Genomic DNA, 20,864 nt, shown 5'->3' with positions numbered 1-20,864 from the left:
CCCTTATGTAGTCATTTCTTTATCTGATTCTCTCTTGTCACCCCAGACATCCACCTAAGCATTCTCATTTCTGCCACATCCATCATCTTCTCCTCTGTCTTCCTCATGCTTCCTGTTTCCGTTCCATACAGCATTCCTGTTCTTACCACTGTCTTATAAAATTTTACTTTTAACCTCAGTGGTATTCTTTTGTCACAAAGAACTCCTAAGGCTGCTCTCCAGTTGTTCTAGCCTGCCTGTATCCGATGTTTAACTTCATCTTCCGTACCTCCTCCAGCGTTAACAAAGGATCCCAAATACTTAAACTTATCAACTCTCTTTATCTGTTCTCTCCTAAGATGAATACTTCCACTATCATCCCCCTCACTGGTGGTACACATATATTCTGTCTTAGATATACTTATTCTCATTGCTCTGTCCTCCAGTACTTGCCTCCACCTTTCCAATTTCATTTCCAGATCTTCCCTGCTCTCTGCACACAGAAGAATATCATCTGCATACAATATGTTCCATGGTACTGCCTACCTTACATCTTCTATTAAAACGTCCATCACTATGTTAAAGATAAATGGGCTCAGAGCCAATCCTTGGTGTAATCCTGCTCCCACCTCAAAACCCTCTGTCTCCCCAGCACTGCTCCTCCTTCTAGTAAATACTTTACGGTACATCTCTTGTATCAGTTGAACGTACTTCTCTGGCACCCTCCTCTCCCTCAGACTCCTCCATACCTCTTGTTTTGGGACTCGGTCATAAGCCTTTTCAAGGTCAATGAATACCTCATGCAGGTTTCTTTGCTTTTCCCGGAATTTCTCCATTAGTTGCCTCAGACAAAATACACCATCTGTTGTTCCCCTTCCCTTCATGAATCCCATCTGCTATTTACCTATTTCTACTTCTTCTCTTAGTCTGGCATCTATCATCACTGCCAGTATCTTCAAAGTGTGGGACATCAATTTAATACCTCTGTAATTCCCACACTCTTGGACATCACCTTTCCCTTTGAAGATTGGGATCAATATACTCCCACACCACTCATTTGGTATCTTTTCCTGCTCAAAAATCTTTATCATGAGATCGTACAGTATGTCCACTCCTTCATATCCTAATGCTCTCCATGCCTCCACAGGAATCATGTCTGGTACAGTTGCCTTCCCATTCTTCATATTCCTCAGTGCACTTATTACCTCTTGCCTAGAGAAACTCATTACCATGCCGAAATTCACCAGTCCATCCTCTCTTAATAATCTATCATTTTCTTCATTTAACAGCTGTTCAAAATATTCCTTCTATCTCTTTACAATGTCTTCCTCCTTTCTAAGTACTTCACCATCTTGATCTTTTATTTGATTGATGTGTGTAATATCTTTGGTGCTCTTATTTCTAGTCTTTGAGAGCTTGATCATCTTGTTTAATACTTTCTTTGTCCCCAGCTCATTATACTCATCATCATATGCCTTAGCTTTAGCTTGAGCTACTACCTTCTTCACCACCTTGTTTTTCTCTCTGAACCTCTCTCTGTCTTCCCCTGACTGTAATTATTCCCCGTCTCTTCTTTGCCTCCTTCTTATCTTTTACAACATTCTCAATTTCTTCACTCCACCACAAACTCTCCTTTTCTTCCCATATGATACCAGATGTCTCTCCTAGCAGCTCCTTTCCATGCCTTCTCATTACTGCTGCATTTCGTGTCCACCATTCTTGAACATCTTCAATTCCTATATCAATATCCTCTTAAACCTTCTCTTAAACTCTCTCATCTTATCTCCTTCCCTCACTAGTTTGTACCATTTAACTTTCCTTTCCCCTTTAGCTTTAGCTTTTCTTTTCCTTTTTAGGCCTAAGTCCATACATAGCAGTCTTTGTTTGGGGGCTACATGGTCACCTGGGATACCCTTGCAGTTCTTGACCTCCACCAGCTTCATCCTTTTATACGGGAAGTAGTCTATCTGGGAGCATCTTCCCCAACTCCTATAAGTTATTAGGTGTTCCCTTTTCTTCTTAAAGAATGTGTTTACTATTGCCATGTCAAATGACACAGCAAAGTCCACTACACTCTCTCCTTCTGGGTTTTTCTCCCCAATTCCATGGCCCCGATGCACCCGACCAATTGCCTCATTCTCACTTCCAGCATGGCCATTCAAATCTGCCCCCACTATGACCATCTCCTGTTCTTCCAGTTCTTGCATTACTCCATCCATGTCTCTTCAGAAATTCCCCTTCTCCTCTTCTGTGCAACCAACTTCAGGTGCATATGCACTTATATTATTCAAAATCTCTCCTCCAGAACACATTTTCAATCTGATGATACGGTCATTGTTTCTATGCACCTCTATCACCGCATTTATCAGCTCACCAGACAGTACAATGCCAACTCCATTCCTACCTTGTTTATTTGCTCTGCTATAATATAGCTTATATCCATCACACAACTCTTTAGCTTTATTTCCCTTCCATCGTGTTTCCTGCACACACCTAGCATCTACTCTCTTTTCCCTCATCAAGTCAGCCACTTCTCTACCTCTCCCAATCATGGACCCTACATAGAGCTGACATATTCTGAGGCCAAAGTGAGCTCGCTTCTTTAGCTGCACCCACTCTTGATGAAGTAGCCCTCGCCTTATCACAGAGTTAGGGCTATGTTTCTGTGCATTGTTTACGGAGTACGCCCTAGTATTACCTCTTTCTCTATTTCGGCTCATTCCATTTAAGATATTGGCACAGGTTTTTACGGCCAGATGCCCTTCCTGACACCAACCCTTCCTATTTATCCGGGCTTGGTACCGGCACCCATTGATGGCTAGGTTATATATATATATATATATATATATATATATATATATATATATATATATATATATATATATATATATATATCTATATATATATATATATATATATATATATATATATATATATATATATATATATATATATATATATATATATATATATATACATATATATATATATGTATATATATATATATATATATACATATATATATATATATATATATATATATATATATATATATATATAATATATATATATATATATATATATATATATATATATATATATATATATGTATATATATATATATATATATATATATATATATATATATATATATATATATGTATATATATATATATATATATATATATATATATATATATATATATATATATATATATATATATATATATATATATATATATACATATATATATAAATATATATATATATATATATATATATATATATATATATATATATATATATATATATATATATATATGCGTGTGTGTGTGTGTGTGTGTGTGTGTCTATAAGAAAAAACCAAAAAGCTAAAAAAGAAAAGATTGGAAACAAGGCAAAATCCGAGAGATTTGTAGAACTATCCAAAATAGTTAACAAGCTAAAAATCGAAGATATCCATGAGCACAAAAGAAAGGGAGAAGCACAAAATTGATTTAAAAAAGTCTTGAAACTGAGAACCAGCAGCTATTTGCTATAAAGGATTAGAATTTAAATTTTATAAAATATAGAGATTGATTGATGATAATTGCAGCGGATTTCTATGTAAGGGTATACCATAGTGATACAAGAAAAACTTTCCTAAAAGAAATAATGAAACACCTGAGCCGATACCAAATGTAACAGTAGGGGAAGCAAGCAAAGCATTTAAGGTATAAAAAGAGGCACTTTAGCCAGATAAGATGGCAAAACAATTGATTTAATGGTAGATGGAGCAGGCTTCATAATAATACAACTCGCTTGATTACTACACTTAATGACTGCGAGAATGCTCTTTACCTACAACTTGGAAAAAAAATAAAAATTATGCTAATTAACCAAAAGAGAAACATAACATACCTGAAAAAATTCTGGTCAATATTTACATAGATCATATTAGACTGAATAAAAGGTCAGCTAAAGATTAATCAACCAAGAAAGCAGGCAGGCTTTAGATGCGTGTACTAAAAAAACCATATCAATGTAATTGACCAGCTAATGGAAAAATCATCAGGGTATAACAAACCACAATGTATGGCATTCTAGACTATGGAAAAACTTCCATTTACGGCCAATACTTCTGCAGTAAGGAAAGCCCTTAAAAATTAAAGGAATAGAATAATCTTATGTTAGAAAATTTAGAAATATGTATAAATGAAGTAAAACAATCATAAAAGTACATAAAGATAGCTAAGAAATATTCCAATTGAGAAAGGAGTTACACAAGGAGACACCATCTTTCACAAATAGTTCATATCATGCATTTAAGAAAATTTTATGAATATAGATTGGTAAAATGTGTAAATTAATCTAAATTGGGAATAACTTAACAACTTAAAAATTAAAGATGAAATAGTTGTGGTCAATAAATCATGGGAGCAATTATAAAAGATGATAGAAGATTTGAATAGAGGAAGCAGAAATGAGGGACTAAAAATTAATATGAGCAAAACTAAGACCCTACAAAAACTGCTCAAAATCCGTTATATATATATATATATATATATATATATATATATATATATATATATATATATATATATATATATATATATATATATATATATATATATATATATATATATATATATATATATATATATATATATATATATATATATATATATATATATATATATATGTGTGGTGCCGTTTAAGAAGAACGTACAATTAGTATTAAAAATGCATATTTAGTGTAAACGTCAATGGGGTATATAATTTAATGTAAACGATCATATTTTGTTAAATTTCTTAGCCTATTAAAGATAATTGGCAATTGTGATTAAGGAAAAATAAGAAAATAAGGGCATGATTTTTATTAAATTTAACTTACTAAAAGACACTGATAAGAGGGCTTTGGACCAATTATACGAGATGTCCTCGTCATTTTTTTATTACTTATAGATACAGTCATTTTAGAAAATAAAAAAACCTTTTTTAAACAAATTGTCATCACTAAAACAGAACCTATCTATCTATCTCCTAGTGTATATAATGAAAAATATCGCAAAAATAACTCGTTCAATCTACCCATAATAACCTTTTAACCTGACATATTTCACATTTCTTTTTTTTTAATTTTTTGGATCACTACAATTTTCTAGTTTTATTTTTTTTATAACAATCGCCCCTCCCATCTAAAAAATTTTTTGGGTATCACATACCAATATGAAAGCTGCTTATTATGGTGACTACCATCATTTTTACTGCCTAGTACGAATTAGATATAAACAAACAATGGCTTCTTTACAACAAAACTTGATGACCAGCGAAGAAGAAAAAGAAAAATTATTACCACCTTCAAAGAAGGATAACAACATTGAACAAAACTTGATGATCAACGAAGAAGAAAAAGAAAAATTATTACCACCTTCAAAGAAGGATAACAACATTGAACAAAACTTGATAACCAGTGAAGAAGAAAAAGAAAAATTAATACCACCTTCGAAGAAGGATAACAACATTAAACAAAAAGTGATAACCAGCGAAGAACTAGATACGTCGTTAATGACGTTTAAACTTCCTTATGATGATGAGGATCATACGTATCACATAAGGTTTTTCCATTAAAATTAACCCAGTTTAATGTAAAATGTATTTATTTGAAATTCAAAATGTAAGCAAAAAGACGACATCCACTGGATGTTGCCCATTCCCTTTGTATTGGGACTAAAACTATTTTTTCACGCCAATCTATTGTCATTAAATAACAAAAATAAAGCGGGGTTTCGTGGTTTTTTGATAATTGTTTTTCTTTAACATCATCATTTGCCCCCGTAAAATATAAATAAAAAAAACGTTCCTGTAAAAATAATATGACATTCAATAAAGTTATATCACCAAAAAAACTTTCTTTGTCCTTTTTATTTCCGCGTGAATTGTTTGTAACAAAATTAGTACCTTCTTTCCCTTTAGAAATGATGAAACTCTCAATATCATTTATATATAGAGGATTTATATTATAAGCCCCATACATTTTTATAATATCTAAAAGTCCAAATGGTTTACCTGATAATATTTCTGTATAACCAGTAGAAGACCCATTTTTGTGTGCATAATTATCTATTAAAATTGATCGCATACCTTTATATTGGGGAAACAAAGATACAAGATAGGCGTGCGATTTACATTTACCTTTAGATTTCAAACTAGATTCTTGACAATGTTTTCTAGATAAAACATGGTCAAAATAATGTGCAATATTCAATAATATAAGATTTTGCTTAATGTATAAATCTGTTCCTGCTGTCCACATAATAATCACATTATTTGTGTTAACAGATTTAATAAAATTTAAAAATTCCAGCATAAAGGGGCGAGTATAAGTACTTCGTAGATTGTTAGTACAATTATTCTCTAAAATATACATATCGTCATACACAGCTAGAGTATTATCGAAGTCAATTACAAAAAGAACGGGCGCTAAAGGTGATTCTTCTACAAAGCCCGATAAATCTGTTTGAAAAAAATCTTCAGATAAATCATCCTCGATATTGTCCTCACCTTTTAATAATAACGTTGGATTTTCTTTATTGTGTTCTGACATTTTATTTAATAAATTAGGATAGTGGTATAAGAAAGAAGTACTCGTATTTTGCTTATTCATTTTGAATTATGGAGGATGCAGATAATTTTTTAAAATAAAAAAAAAACAAAGAAAAATAAAGACAAAATTGTTTTAAATGATATCAACATAAAAAAAAGTTGCAATGACGATTATAGTTATGAAGATATGTTAAATTTTGTATTAAGCAAACTACCCATAAACGAAAAAAACAAAACAACTAAAAAGTTTAAAATAAAAAAACCTGCATTGTTTTATTCGGGAAAAAAAAACTTTGTACTCAATTTTTTTTGAAACCTGTTATAATTTGAATAGAGAAAATGCACACGTTTTACAATATATTTCATCTGAACTTGGTTGTATTAATACAAGTATAAACTCTAACAATGAATTGGTCCTGCGTGGGAAGTATACATTAAATGATATGGAAAATATTTTAAGGTCCTATGTAAAGAAATTTATAAGATGTAAAACTTGCGAGACCCTTAATACAATTATGAAAAAGGATAAGAAATCCAGGTTAATGTATAATCAGTGTATTGAGTGTGGGTCTGTATTCCACCTCGAATGCATTCAAACTAAATATTATCAAGCTTTTATTAAAACGTAACTATAAGTGGTTTGTTTTACGTTTCCTATACTAAATTTATGAATTGGGTTATGATTATGTTATTTGTGTGAAATTGTTGCTTATCTTTTTATTTTTAATTAATCCTTTAATTAGGAATCAGTTGTTTTGTATGAAATTCAAATAAAAATAATTTATATTTAATAACCAAAAAACATTATTATTCGTTTTTCCTATATATATATATATATATATATATATATATATATATATATATATATATATATATATATATATATATATATATAACAAAAACAAGAGATACATATATATTATACGTGTATATATTGATCGGTCAATTCTCTTGAATTAAACATTTAGTTATAAAGACCATGTTTTTATTAAAGAAGAAAAATGGCTATGTTTACTATCGGGTTTCGGATGAATATAAAATTACTAGCAATGATAAAAATTTTCGTGGATATGGTGTAGAACATGTAACAACAGCAGTACGCGGTAGAAATTTTGAAGATTGTGTCTATATAACGATGGTAATCCCCTATCCCATTCAATTTTCTTGTATTAAAGAAAAATTATTGATATTTAAAGATGGTTGTTATTATGAATGCCACGATAATCATAGAGCATTTGCTAATTTTATAAATAATAATTCATATGGACGCTTGATATCTTTATATAATAAAATTGATATAATTTCTTTAAAAGATAACCAGAAATTGAATGTTGTATTTTTACAGGCCTTTATATTACTTAATAAATATGATCGATATTTTGAGACTATTCATAAAGCTTGTGTGTTAAGTAATTTTAAAAATATAAAAGAATTTTTTCCAAATTTTAATATTGATTTATGTATAACTACAAATTTATATAAAAATTACCACAGGAAAGATATATTTGAATATATTTAAAAAAAAAATGGATTCAATGTTTGTATTGTACGAAGGGATACAATGAAAAATTTTTTTGAACTTATTTGTGAATTTATTAAAAAAAAGGAAATAAAAGATGCACCAGACCATTTCTTGTACAAATTTAAAAAAATTGTATATATAGGAGTCTCATATAATTATTTGGATGCGCAGAAAAATGATAAACCGAATCAATATGAAGATAAATTATTTATAACACCAAACACGGTGCCATTATTTTCTTATGATATGCACGCAAATTTGTGCCTGGAAATATATGATAAATTTGGCGCCCTTTGCGGAGAAGCAGTTAATACATATATTTCAAATATGTTTCATGTATTACTTGATGGGCTTCCAAATGTTATTATGTTGAACGAAAAAGATCACTTAAGACTTGATAAAAGTATATCTAAGGTAGCAACCAATCATTTAAAGCGGAGACAATTAAATATCCATAATATGCCAAACATCGACTTCCAAAGGTATCCAGTATATATATTTTCAATGCTCGATTTATATTATTGTTCACATAATACTTTCCACGACGACAACGCGGTAGAATTATCTAAAAAGTTAATAAAAAAACAAAATTGGATAGAATATATTTTAAAGGACAAAAAGATTATTAGTGAGATATATGTAGTTATATCTAAACCAGAACTTTTAACAATTGAAACATATATAAATACGTTATTTAATATAGATGTAAAGTTTGATTATATTATTTCAAATCACCACAAATCTTCTAATTATTTAAATGATAAAGTCTTTAATATGTGTGAAAATGTTATTACAAAATATTTTCCATATTCTCAAAATTTTTTTCGAGATCAACAGTTACGATTATATAAGTTTGAAGATTATAGGCCCGCGTTGGGAAAGTCTTACTTTCCTTGTTCCGTTGATGATATGTACAATTATCACAAACACATATATAATTATGTGATGAGTTATGAAAATCTAGAATTTTTGGGCAGTAATTATAATCACAATAATGACACATTGGATTTATACAGTTGTAACCTGGACCCCAGTGATAGGAGGATCAACAAATATAGAACCCTTTACAGAAAAAAAGAGGATGATAGTGATAATGAAAATAAAAATAAAAGGATCCGTATCTAATCATACTCGAAACAAAGGGAATGAAATAGTCCCACTTTACTGATTGTTTTTTTATTTTATTTATTATCATCTCATTATTTAATTGATTTTAAAATGATTATTGGTTGTTGTAAGACAATGATATATAAGTCAACCAATCTTTGTGTATCGTAGTTTTTTGTTGGTTTCAAATGTTTCGCTTTCCCGTTTACGCTTCTGAAGAGCATTGGTATTATGAAATGAAGTCAAACTATTTTGATAATCTTGTAATAAAATTTGTTTAAAATTTTCTTGGTTGATTTCCATTTCCTTGTGATAATTATTTTCTTTATAGACATCTAATTGTTTTATAATTATAGCATTATTTTTCGCCAATGTTTTTAAATCATTGGAAATATTATACATATTCACACTTAACCCATTAGTTCCATGGTCAAAAGCATTTGAATCACCCAAACATATATTTAAAATATTACTTTTTACTCTGAACAATTTATCATTTGATAATGGTTTTTCAATGGTTTTGTTTTGTAATTCCTTTTTTGTTATTTTTGTACATACATAGGCACAATTAGATATATTTTCGTCTTTATTTAACACGCAAATCTCATTATCATTGGTTAAACAAATTCTTTCGGGGACGTGTTTTTTATCATACAAATCAAATAAATCTGTAAATATTGATTTTCTTATAGAGGTTAAAAGCGTCTTTGGGCGAAGGGTATTATTTTTTGTTCTTAATTCTAAGATATTACTATCATTATTTATTAGAAAATTATAAACTGAAATATTTTCAGTTTTTATTTCCATAGGAGCCAAAGAATTCATAAAATCTCCAATAATAATTCGAATGCGGTTATGTATAGCAAATAAATCTATTTTCCCTTTAATTATTTCTTGTTCTGATGGAATTATACAATAAAAACATCATTATAACAAACCTTTCCCTTTTTTATTAAAAATATCCAAATTGTATCGAATAGCTTAATGTTTTGTATAGCATTTTCCCAATATTTTATTACATTAGACTGAAGTAAAAATACATCAATTGGATCCATACAACTGCTAAAACATCGTATAGTAGGATTTCGATCTCGATGGTTCTCAATTTCATATACATTTGGAAAACTATATACGTTTTCTTTGATATATTTGAGAATTTCTGTTTCTCTGACCCGAAATAAAGTATTTCTGGAAGGAAGATAATTTACTACTTTTCTCTCCTGAATTTCTTTCTGAGATGGAATTTTTATGAGGTATATAGTATCCTCGTCATTCATTTTATTGAATTTTGTATATTTTCCCATTAACCATACAACATTAATATTTCCACACATAATATCCTCAAAATTATAAATGGTTTCTTCGGTGTTATAAATATTTTCATGAATATTATACTCTATAGTTTTTGCTTTATTGTGGTCATGAATATTTTCCATAACATTTGTTGAAAGTTTCAAGACTTCACTTATTATATCTTCATTCAACACTACGATACCGTTGTCTATTTTATACCGTACATTCATACACGAATCATTTTCACTATTTTCATTTAAATCCTTAATAAAATTTTGATATTTGTTAATATATAAATAAGGATTCTCCTTCAGTTCTGATGCCTTTATTTGTTCAATTCTGTTTTTTGATAAGGGCTTTGAAATAATTTTTTCTTGTATTTCATAACAAGTTGGGCGTAAAATATAAAAATATGTTTCATCGTTGTGAGTATCGTTATATCCTCCAATTATCCAAAACTGGTCTTGGTTTTTATTAAGTATAAAACTGTTGTAAGCATCATTTTTATTTGGCAATATCACCATTTTTTATTTAACCAATGAAAACATGACATCATTATTATTATTATTATTAATTATAAAAATGGAAAATATATATATATATATATATATATATATATATATATATATATATATATATATATATATATATATATATATATATATATATATATATATATATATATATATATATATATATATATATATATATATATATATATATATATATATATATATATATATATATATATATATTATAGCAACAGCAGTATATAAAGGGGCCAACTCCCTTGTTTTAAAGTAAAATAGAACACGACCTAGGATACTCTCCTACAACTATTACTTGCCTTACCTGCCCATTTTAATAGAAATTAACAATGGATAAATTTATTACACACGAGGATAAGAAATATATGAGTTTACAGTTAACTGATGCGAGAGAAAATCGAGGAGATGTTTATTTTGCAGTAGATAATTATATAAAGGGAATGAAATTGACCAGAAAAAATCATAAGCCTAATTTATCCAGTCCACAGGATTTACAGTTGTTTCTGCTTTATGAAAATACTCCTCAAAACAAATTTCTAAATTTTCATATTTACATAAATAATATCATGTCTAACAGAGATACGGCCATTCAGATTAAAGAATATAATGGAAATGGAGTAAATTGTGACAACTCGTTTATAACTAAAAATCTCACATCATATATGCTTTCCAGACTAATTTCCGATGATAATCAGTTACAAATTAAAATTTGTGAAAATTCTCAGCCTGGGAAATAATTAATAATGACGATCTAATGGAAAGAGCGAATCCTACCGCTATATTGGTGTTTAATATATCGGCTGGTAATTGTACAACCCCGCACGTAGAAGCATTAGAAGTTTTAACAGATTCTTGTTTTGATGAGGTAGACCGAGGAAATAGTATTATTGCTTCAAAAACTGAATTAGCTTTGGGTGGAAAGTGTGTTAATTATAAACAAGACGATGATACAAATACTTTGTACAAAATACATATCGATGCTACGAGCGACGACGATGCTTTTGAAAAACTTAGGTGCATAAGATATGTGTAAAAATGAACTTTTTAAATAAAAAAAAACCTCGAATTATTTTCATTGTCCTTGTGTTTTAGTGTGATTATTCATATTTTTTCCTTGTTATAATTTAACTATACCCAAAAGGTAAAACCTTTTCAATCGCTCTTTTAACTTTTATATTATTAGTAGTGGGGGGAATGAATACCGGGGGTGGAGGAACATCCATCGTGTCTAATAATCTATTAATAGATACCAACAAAGATTGTATCGTATCAGGATTAATAAATTTTATTTTATCAGTATTATTTTGAGTTGTTGGCTGGGATGAGGACAAAAAACTTTTATCAAAATTTATACTATCATCCATCATAATATCTTGTTGTTGTTGCGTTTCTGGTGTTGAATTTGGATTTGAAAGAATTTCATCATTAATTTCATAATTTAATGTAGGAATTGAAGTAGCTATTCTATTTTGAAAAACGTTATTTATATCTCTTGAATCTATTTTATTCATATAGGGATAACCACCATTTTGAATATATGGATGAAATATTGGAATGATATCTATTTCGTCGACTTGTGATAAAGAAGATGGTGGGGTTGATAACCCCAATTGATCCTCCATTTTTTAATTACACGTGTTTTTTTCGTTTGAAATCATTTTCATATATTGCTATTGTATTATCATTATTATTAATTCTCCTCTTATTTATAACAGAAATCTTTTCGTCGTTTATCATTATATCTTTTTCCTTGAGTCCGTGAAAAACGGCGGTTTTGTGAATTTCTAGGCCGTCTTTGTATATATCATCACAAATTAATAATTCATCATCAATAAGAGATGTATGATAGTGTTTTGATAAAAATATTATGGCATCAGATACGGATGCTATATTTATATATTTAAGTATATTCAAATATAATAACAGATAAGATATACGTTTATGTGTAATTAGATATTCGAGGTCTTCTTCTAAATTACAAGAAGTGATTATGAAATGAACTATATCTGTCACGGGTGAATACATATCTGTGGATTTTTGTATATTTTGAGTTATTTTCAATTCGCCAACAAATAAGGAGTCATATAAATATAACGGAGAATTTATTGTACAGTGACACATAGCGTGTAAAAATAATGCAGCCATTCCAACTTGGAATTTATTATCATAATCATTATACAATGAAAGTTTGGGGAAATGAGCCATTTTAAAATTCACGGGAAGAGTAGAATCAAATCGAGAACGAAAAGACATGAATCTTAATCTTGATAATAAAGCTGAACACTGCTCTGAGAATTGAGGTTTATTGTTACCAAATATTAATATGGTCGATGCGAGTTTAACGTTATTACCTGATTCATAATTTGATCGAATAAATAAACGAGAACTACCAGTTATTTGATTAATCAATTGCCTATTAAATGGTTTATTGGCAATTTCATCCATATACCAAAACTTTGCAAAATTTGAGCTTTTGGAAAGGTCGTGATATCGATCTATCGTTGAAGAGTGATTCATAGTATGTGACGATAAAATTCCAGCATGATTACCAAGAACAGATAATACTTGGTTTAAAAATGTAGTTTTTCCTGAATTAGTTTCTCCTAGAAAAAAATGAAGGTGTTTATTTTTCAAACTAACACCATGACAAATAGCCCGCAATATCAATTTTAATACGTATATCAAGGACGATACATCATAACTAAATGTTTGTAATAATGAAATACAAGTAAAAGTTAAACAACAATTACATTCTACAATATTCATAGAATCTGTGGGAATATCTTTAAGAAAACTGGATCCACTTGGGTGTATTTTTGATATGCGCTCATAACAAATAGCTAAAGTCTCTATACGATATTGCAGTGTTTTTTTTTTGTTCTTGTGGGGGAGTTTTCAGATAAATATCTATAATTTTTAAAATATCGTGGTTTTTGTTTTCAGGTAATAGTTTTACAACATCCATCATGTCACTATAACTATTAGCTATGTTTCAAAATAAAATATTTGGTTAGTTTAATTAACTCTATAGTTTCCTTTTTTTACACAATTCGTTTGTTAAATATAAATGCAATTCTCTTTTAGACATATTTGCAAATTTTCTTTTTTTGGCCATTAAAATTTCTGATGAACATAAAATATTTCCCCCATCACCAAAAAAATGACCATGTACCATGCTTTGTTTAATTTGATCATGAATTGAAGAACATTCGGTTTGTGAATGATTATCGATGGATTTTCTTTCATCGTGTAAAATTTTTAGCCTTTCGTAATTTTCAATTTTTTCTTCTTCTGATATATTACTTATGACATTCTGAACAATGGGAAAAAATTGTTTGTGTAAAAATTTACATTTGGGAATATGCTCCATTACGTCATTTAAATTATCATCTATGATGTCATGCTCTTTCTCCCCATTTCCATAGCTATTTGAATTATTCTTCGGATAATTACTGTAACTGATTGAAAAATTATTTTCTTCGTCATCTATATAGTACATAGGTATTGGTTTTAAGAGAACCAAAGAATTGCTCCCACTTAAACTTAATCCAATTAAAATGTACCTGTCTTCGAAAAGTTTGAGAAATGTTGGTGGCAAGCTGTGTATTTTACTTCCATTCCAAAAAGCTTCAATTTTGCTTATAATTTGATTTATTATAGATCCAGTATTTTTATTAGTTGTACAATGAATACGATTAGAAAATATTATACTTTCTTCTTTCGTCAATAATTCTATATTCAATTTATTATCATTATTATTATTATTATTATTTTTATTATTATTATTATTATTATTATTATTATTATTATTATTATTATTATTATTTCTTTTTCTTCTTCTTCAAGTTTTCATTATATTTTTTCTTTTTGGTAACGATAAAATTTGATATATGACTTCGTATGTTAGCGATATAATATATTTCTGGTATATGGAGCGGTATAGAAGCCACAGAAAGAGACGATATCGAAAATTTTTTCCATCTAAATTCGTCCCAAATTACCAATTTACCATTATTTATATTATTATTAATAGTTCCAGTTTTGTTATTTTGTTTGCTTCGATTATTTTTATTTTTGTTAGTTATACTTTTGTTATTATCCTTAACCCCCCCCCCCTTCATTAACCCTGGATAGGTACGGTCCTCGGACACCCCTTTAAGGGTATACTCGGACGCGAACGACCCCGACGCAAAAAAAAATTCTTGAAAAATCAGTTTTTGCAGTAACCTCCTTTTTTCTTTTGCCAAAAAAAACTTCAATGAATGCTTAAAACAACTGTAAAGATAAATACTACTCATCTGCAGAAAAACTATTTATTATAAATATTTTAAAAAATTAAGTAGAAAAAAAAAGACCTGACATAAAAATTCATAATAAAAAAGTTTATACATATATACACAAATCCTTTTAGGAATTGATTCTTGAATGTTTAGGACACATCTTGATGTATTTTGGATGAAGTCAGACCCATGGAGGTGAAGATCTGAAATGAGAAAAAAAGGGTAACTTTTTTTGGCCAAAAAAAATTGTCCAAATTTCATGAATTTTTTTGGGTACCCAAATGAAATAGGAAGTGGCTAATTTTTTTAGGGAATAAACATATGTTATCCTAAAATAGAAATATGTAAAAAAAATCTTCATTATTTTGTAAATTACATTTATATCAGGGGCCATATCTAAAGGTAATTTTTTGAGTACTTGGAAATTTCGTAAAAAAATACATATATTTAATATATAATATGATATTTATGCAGGTAAAAATATACCAAAATATCACAAATTCTATAGGGAACAAGAATATATATAGATAGGGCAGCTTACGCTTCGGATATGTCCACAAAATGGCCTCCAACCACACTGACTCAGACTCCCTAATCTGCCACTTGAAATGTAGGAAAGGTATGTCAATTTCAAGGTGTTATTTACTAATCTAATTATTATTGGATATGCATAAAAATTGTATGGTGGGTTGCTGGATAATTGTCGATTATTTTACGACTATAAAATTAAAATTCTGACCCAAAAAATTTTTTTTGAAGGGAAATAAAATCGAAAAAAAAAATATAAAACAATATTTTAGCTAAAAAAATTTTATGATATTCAATCAAAAAAAATGTAAACAAAATTTTCCGACAAATAAACATCTAGAGGAATCATTACTCTGTGATAGTTCCTTAGTACGTAGTAATTTTGAAAGAATTGGGAAAAAACGAAAAAATGGCAATCACCGGAAAATCGAACACATACCTATATATACGCCATATCTGGCTAAAAAAAAGATAGGCATGGGTAGCCAGATCATCTAGAAACACTTTCCAACACTATAAAAATATAAGTTTTGCGACACTACTTGCCAATTCCTTACGGTAACATGACTAAGCAAAAAAAAAATGCAAAACAAATAAAAAGGGGCACTCGTGGAAAAATGGCCATTCTAATATACGGCATTTCAGAAAAAAAAAAATTTCAGCCACGTGCTAGGCAAACCATCAAGGCCTATTTTCCGACAAATAAACATATAAATGAAATATTACTCTGTGATAGTTCCTTAGTACGTTGTAATTTTGAAAGAAATGGGAAAAAACGAAAAAATGGCAATCACAGGAAAATCGAACACATACTTATATATACGCCATATCTGGCTAAAAAAAAATAGGCATGGGTAGCCATATCATCTAGAAACACTTTCCAACACTATAAAAATATAAGTTTTGCGACACTACTTGCCAATTCCTTACGGTAACATGACTAAGCAAAAAAATGCAAAACAAATAAAAAGGGGCACTTGCGGAAAAATGCCCAACATTCTAATATACGGCATCTCAGATAAAAAAAAAAAAAAGACATGCACGTGTTAGCCCAACCATCAAGGCACACTTTCTAACACATAAACATGAAAAAAAAATCAATAATATACGGCAATTCCTTACTACGTAGTAAATTTTTACAAATATTGAAAAAAAACAGAAATTGGCAACCGCAGTTAAATACCCAATATACCAATAACTACGTCGTATCTGACAAAAACAAAATCCCGCATGGGTAGCCAGATCATCTAGACACACTTTCCAACATTAAAAAGGCAAAAGTTTTACGACACTATTTCGCAATATCTTACGGAAAAATGACTTGGCAAAAAAATTAAAAAAAATTAAAAAGGGACACTCGCGGTAAAATACCCGACATTCTAATATACGACATCTCAGATAAAAAAAAAGACATGCACGTGTTAGCCCAACCATCAAGGCACACTTTCTAACACATAAACATGAAAAAAAATGAATAATATACGGCAATTCCTTACTACGTAGTAATTTTTACAAATATTGAAAAAAAAACAGAAATTGGTAACCGCAGTTAAATACCCAATATACCAATAACTACGTCGTATCTGACAAAAACAAAGTCATGCATGGGTAGCCAGATCATCTAGACACACTTTCCAACACTAAACAAGCAAAAGTTTTACGACACTATTTGGCAATATCTTACGGAAAAATGACTTGGCAAAAAAATGAAAAAAAATGAAAAAGGGGCACTCGCGGTAAAATGGTCCTCGTGGTGATGAACGACATTTTAACTAAAAAAAAAAACATGCACATGGTAGCCAAACATTCCACCAAGACTTTCCACAACTGATAACCTATACAAGTTGCACCATTCTACGACAATTTCATAATACGTAATAACTTTGATAATTATGCAAACTACCTCAGAAGGGTAAACTCGGACGCGAACGACCCCGACGCGTCTCAGAAATCGGGGAAGGAGTACAGCTACAGCAATGCACATCTGGACACTACTAGAGCGTGTAGGGGAGACACCTCCTGCAGGTCGATCACCCACAAATTCAGTCACAGGGGTGAGTCACGTGAGAAAAACCTGTTTTTTTTTGACGCTCGGGGTCGCAAACGACCCACCGTACCTATCCAGGGTTAAAGCTACTGCTATTGCCAAGTAATATTATTGGCCGATAAATTGCTAATAATTCATATAATATAGATTCATTCTTGACTAATAATATCGCAGCAATAATAATGTTGGGTATAATGATATTTCTTGATGCTCCTTGGATTGTAAAAGTTTGTGGTATATTAAAATGTTTGATTATTTGAGAATCTATTTCATCATTAACACTACCTTTGTGGTTGTCATCACTATCAAATTCGTTTTCATCATAAGTTTGTGTTTGAGATATATTATAATTTTTAATTACACTTATTGCCTCCTCGATTTCCATAATGTTTTCAATTATCAATAGATGTTTGATACATAAGATGACCCAAGATTTCATGGAGTCATCTAAATTTAATAAGTTTGGAGATCTGATATATTTGTAATTTAAATGGTAATAAATTTGTAAAAATTCTTCAATGATAATTCTACTATTTTGAGTATTATAAGTTATAATCATTTTAATCCATTCTAATAATAATAATGAATGTGATTTTAAATCATCAGATTGTTTTAATAATAAAAAGTATATTGACACGAGGAAATGTATTGTGTGTCTCAGTTTTTCGCGATCATATAATTGCAAAACGTGTTCTAAATTATAAGGAAAGAGTAAGTCGTTTTCGAAAAGTGTGGCGTTTATAACATTATTATTATACGGGTTTGTTTTTATTGTAATTAGAAAATCTTCGTCGGTTTTGTATTCATATATTTGAAAATCATCACCAATAATGGCATTTAAAAAACATGTATTGTAAGAATCTTTTAATATACTATAATTTGGTATTTCTAACATGAATATATTCCAATGGGTTTCTTTTTGATGATTATTATAATATGTAATGTCTTTGTCATTACATATACAATTCAAAACTATTGGATAGTTTGATATATTTAAATGTGGTATATCTTGAAATTTCACTACATTAAAATTAGGAAATATGCTCTTATATATTTTAAATCGGAAATTAGAATTTGTTCTATCGACGAGATATCCAACGTGGGTATACAAATGCATACTTGAGCTTGAACAATTTGGTAAAAACCAAGAAGAATTTAAATTTTTTTTTATTGTTGGGCCACCTAATAAGGTTAAATGTCTTTTTCCATGCATTATTTTTATTATAGACATTAGCACTTTCTTCTCTCTTCCAATCCGGAATGCCATTATCAATTTCACGTGCACTAAATATATTTTCATTTTCTATAAAACTTTGTATGATTTCTTCTTCGTGCTCTAATGAAGAATTCAAGTTATCATTATGAAGAAATAAATTCAAGGAATAAATTTTTGTATGCTCTGATATGGGCTTAAAAATATTAAACAAATCAAAAGCACTATCCAAACCAGCAATTAAAGGACTCTTAGATATAAAGGCCCCGTCCTTGTAGCAACTATAAGGCAAATATGAGCAATCTATTTCATTTACATTTAAATTAGAATCTCCATATTTTGCTGATCCGAAGACACTATAATTGGCTGTTGGATAAAAAAAACTATGGTTTTCTATAGCTGCGTGTAACATATCATAAAGACAAATTAAATCATGATATCTCATTATCAATGAAGGAATTTCAATATGAAATCCATTACTAAAACTTTTACCCTTTCCTAGTATATTTATAGAAAAGTCAATTATACCTAAGCCCTCGGTTATTAAATATAGAACTTCATAGATTAGATTATTTTCGTTATATTTTTTACATTTATGTCGAATATTATATATGAAAAAATATTCCGGTGTTCTAGTTCTATTTTTACAATATGAAATATATTCTTCCAAATTTAATAGTGTATTACTTTCAAATTTAAATTCACAGCCCTTTAAATCAAAATCTAAACAAAAATGTTGTAAATCAAGATATTTTCTTTGAATCGAAATAGACCCGTATAAACCACGAGGAACAAAATGATGATCCCGTATAAATTCATGTATTTTATTTCTTAGGTTATTTATACCTAAACAATAAACACTTCCGCACATATTTTGATATATTCCAAAAAAATTTAACGGAATATGTTTCATTGCATTTTTGTGTGTTTTTGTTTTGAATGATAATTCCGTTATACATTAAATCTGATGAAGTCATGGATTCATAAAAAGAATTAGAATCATTAACTCTTGCTTTGCGTTCATTAATTTGAATATTTTGTTGTCGGTTTTGATTATTGTTATTACCATATTGCGAAATTAAAGTCTGGGTATACATGATAAAGGTAACAATAAAATAAAATTTTGGGGTTTACTCTATATATATATATATATATATATATATATATATATATATATATATATATATATATATATATATATATATATATATATATATATATATATATATATATATATATATATATATATATATATATATATAATTAATTTTGAATTCATTCATTCATTTTATTTAGTTTTTTTAATATGTATAAGGGATTTACGTGGCGTCCTTTGGTAATCAATGACTATATATGCACTAAAAAAGAATATACTCAGATTCATAACTAACTGTATACTGTGTAAAATATAAAATACAATTTTATCTATATAGTTGTCATAAGAAGCAGCAAAAAAAATGAATTATTGTTACAAAAATCCAATATATTGATAATATCATACACATTCGTATAAATGCATAAACAAATTCCATTTTTTAAATTTATAATTTATGATTCATATTTTTTCATATCTATAAATAACTATATATATTTATTTACTTAGTAATAGTTTATTTTGATTTAAAAGTATGAAATCTTTGTATTTTGGCGATAATGACGAAGAAAGTATATGTTTGATAAATGAAAATAACGCAATAATAAATGATGATGAGGAAAATAATCTTTGGTTCAAAACAAGACCAAAAAAAATACTAAATTATAC

General features: G+C 28.8%; 1 protein-coding gene across 1 annotated transcript in view; it reads right to left on the bottom strand.

The window, feature by feature from the left end:
- Positions 1-227: 227 nt before the first annotated feature.
- Positions 228-20,864, bottom strand: part of LOC137647946 (golgin subfamily A member 6-like protein 7) — a 35,627-nt gene continuing 14,990 nt past the window's right edge. The window contains exons 3-4 of the mRNA XM_068380894.1: positions 526-755; positions 228-366 (exon numbers count right to left, since the gene is read on the bottom strand). Of these exons, the coding sequence (XP_068236995.1) occupies positions 228-366; positions 526-755 (369 nt within the window). The remainder of the gene's footprint in view (positions 367-525; positions 756-20,864) is intronic.

The sequence above is a fragment of the Palaemon carinicauda genome, chromosome 10 (assembly GCF_036898095.1).
Source record: "Palaemon carinicauda isolate YSFRI2023 chromosome 10, ASM3689809v2, whole genome shotgun sequence".
NCBI classification, from domain to species: domain Eukaryota; kingdom Metazoa; phylum Arthropoda; class Malacostraca; order Decapoda; family Palaemonidae; genus Palaemon; species Palaemon carinicauda.
The sequence above is the reverse complement of the archived record's forward strand: the minus strand, read 5'-3'. Positions and strand labels throughout refer to the sequence as shown.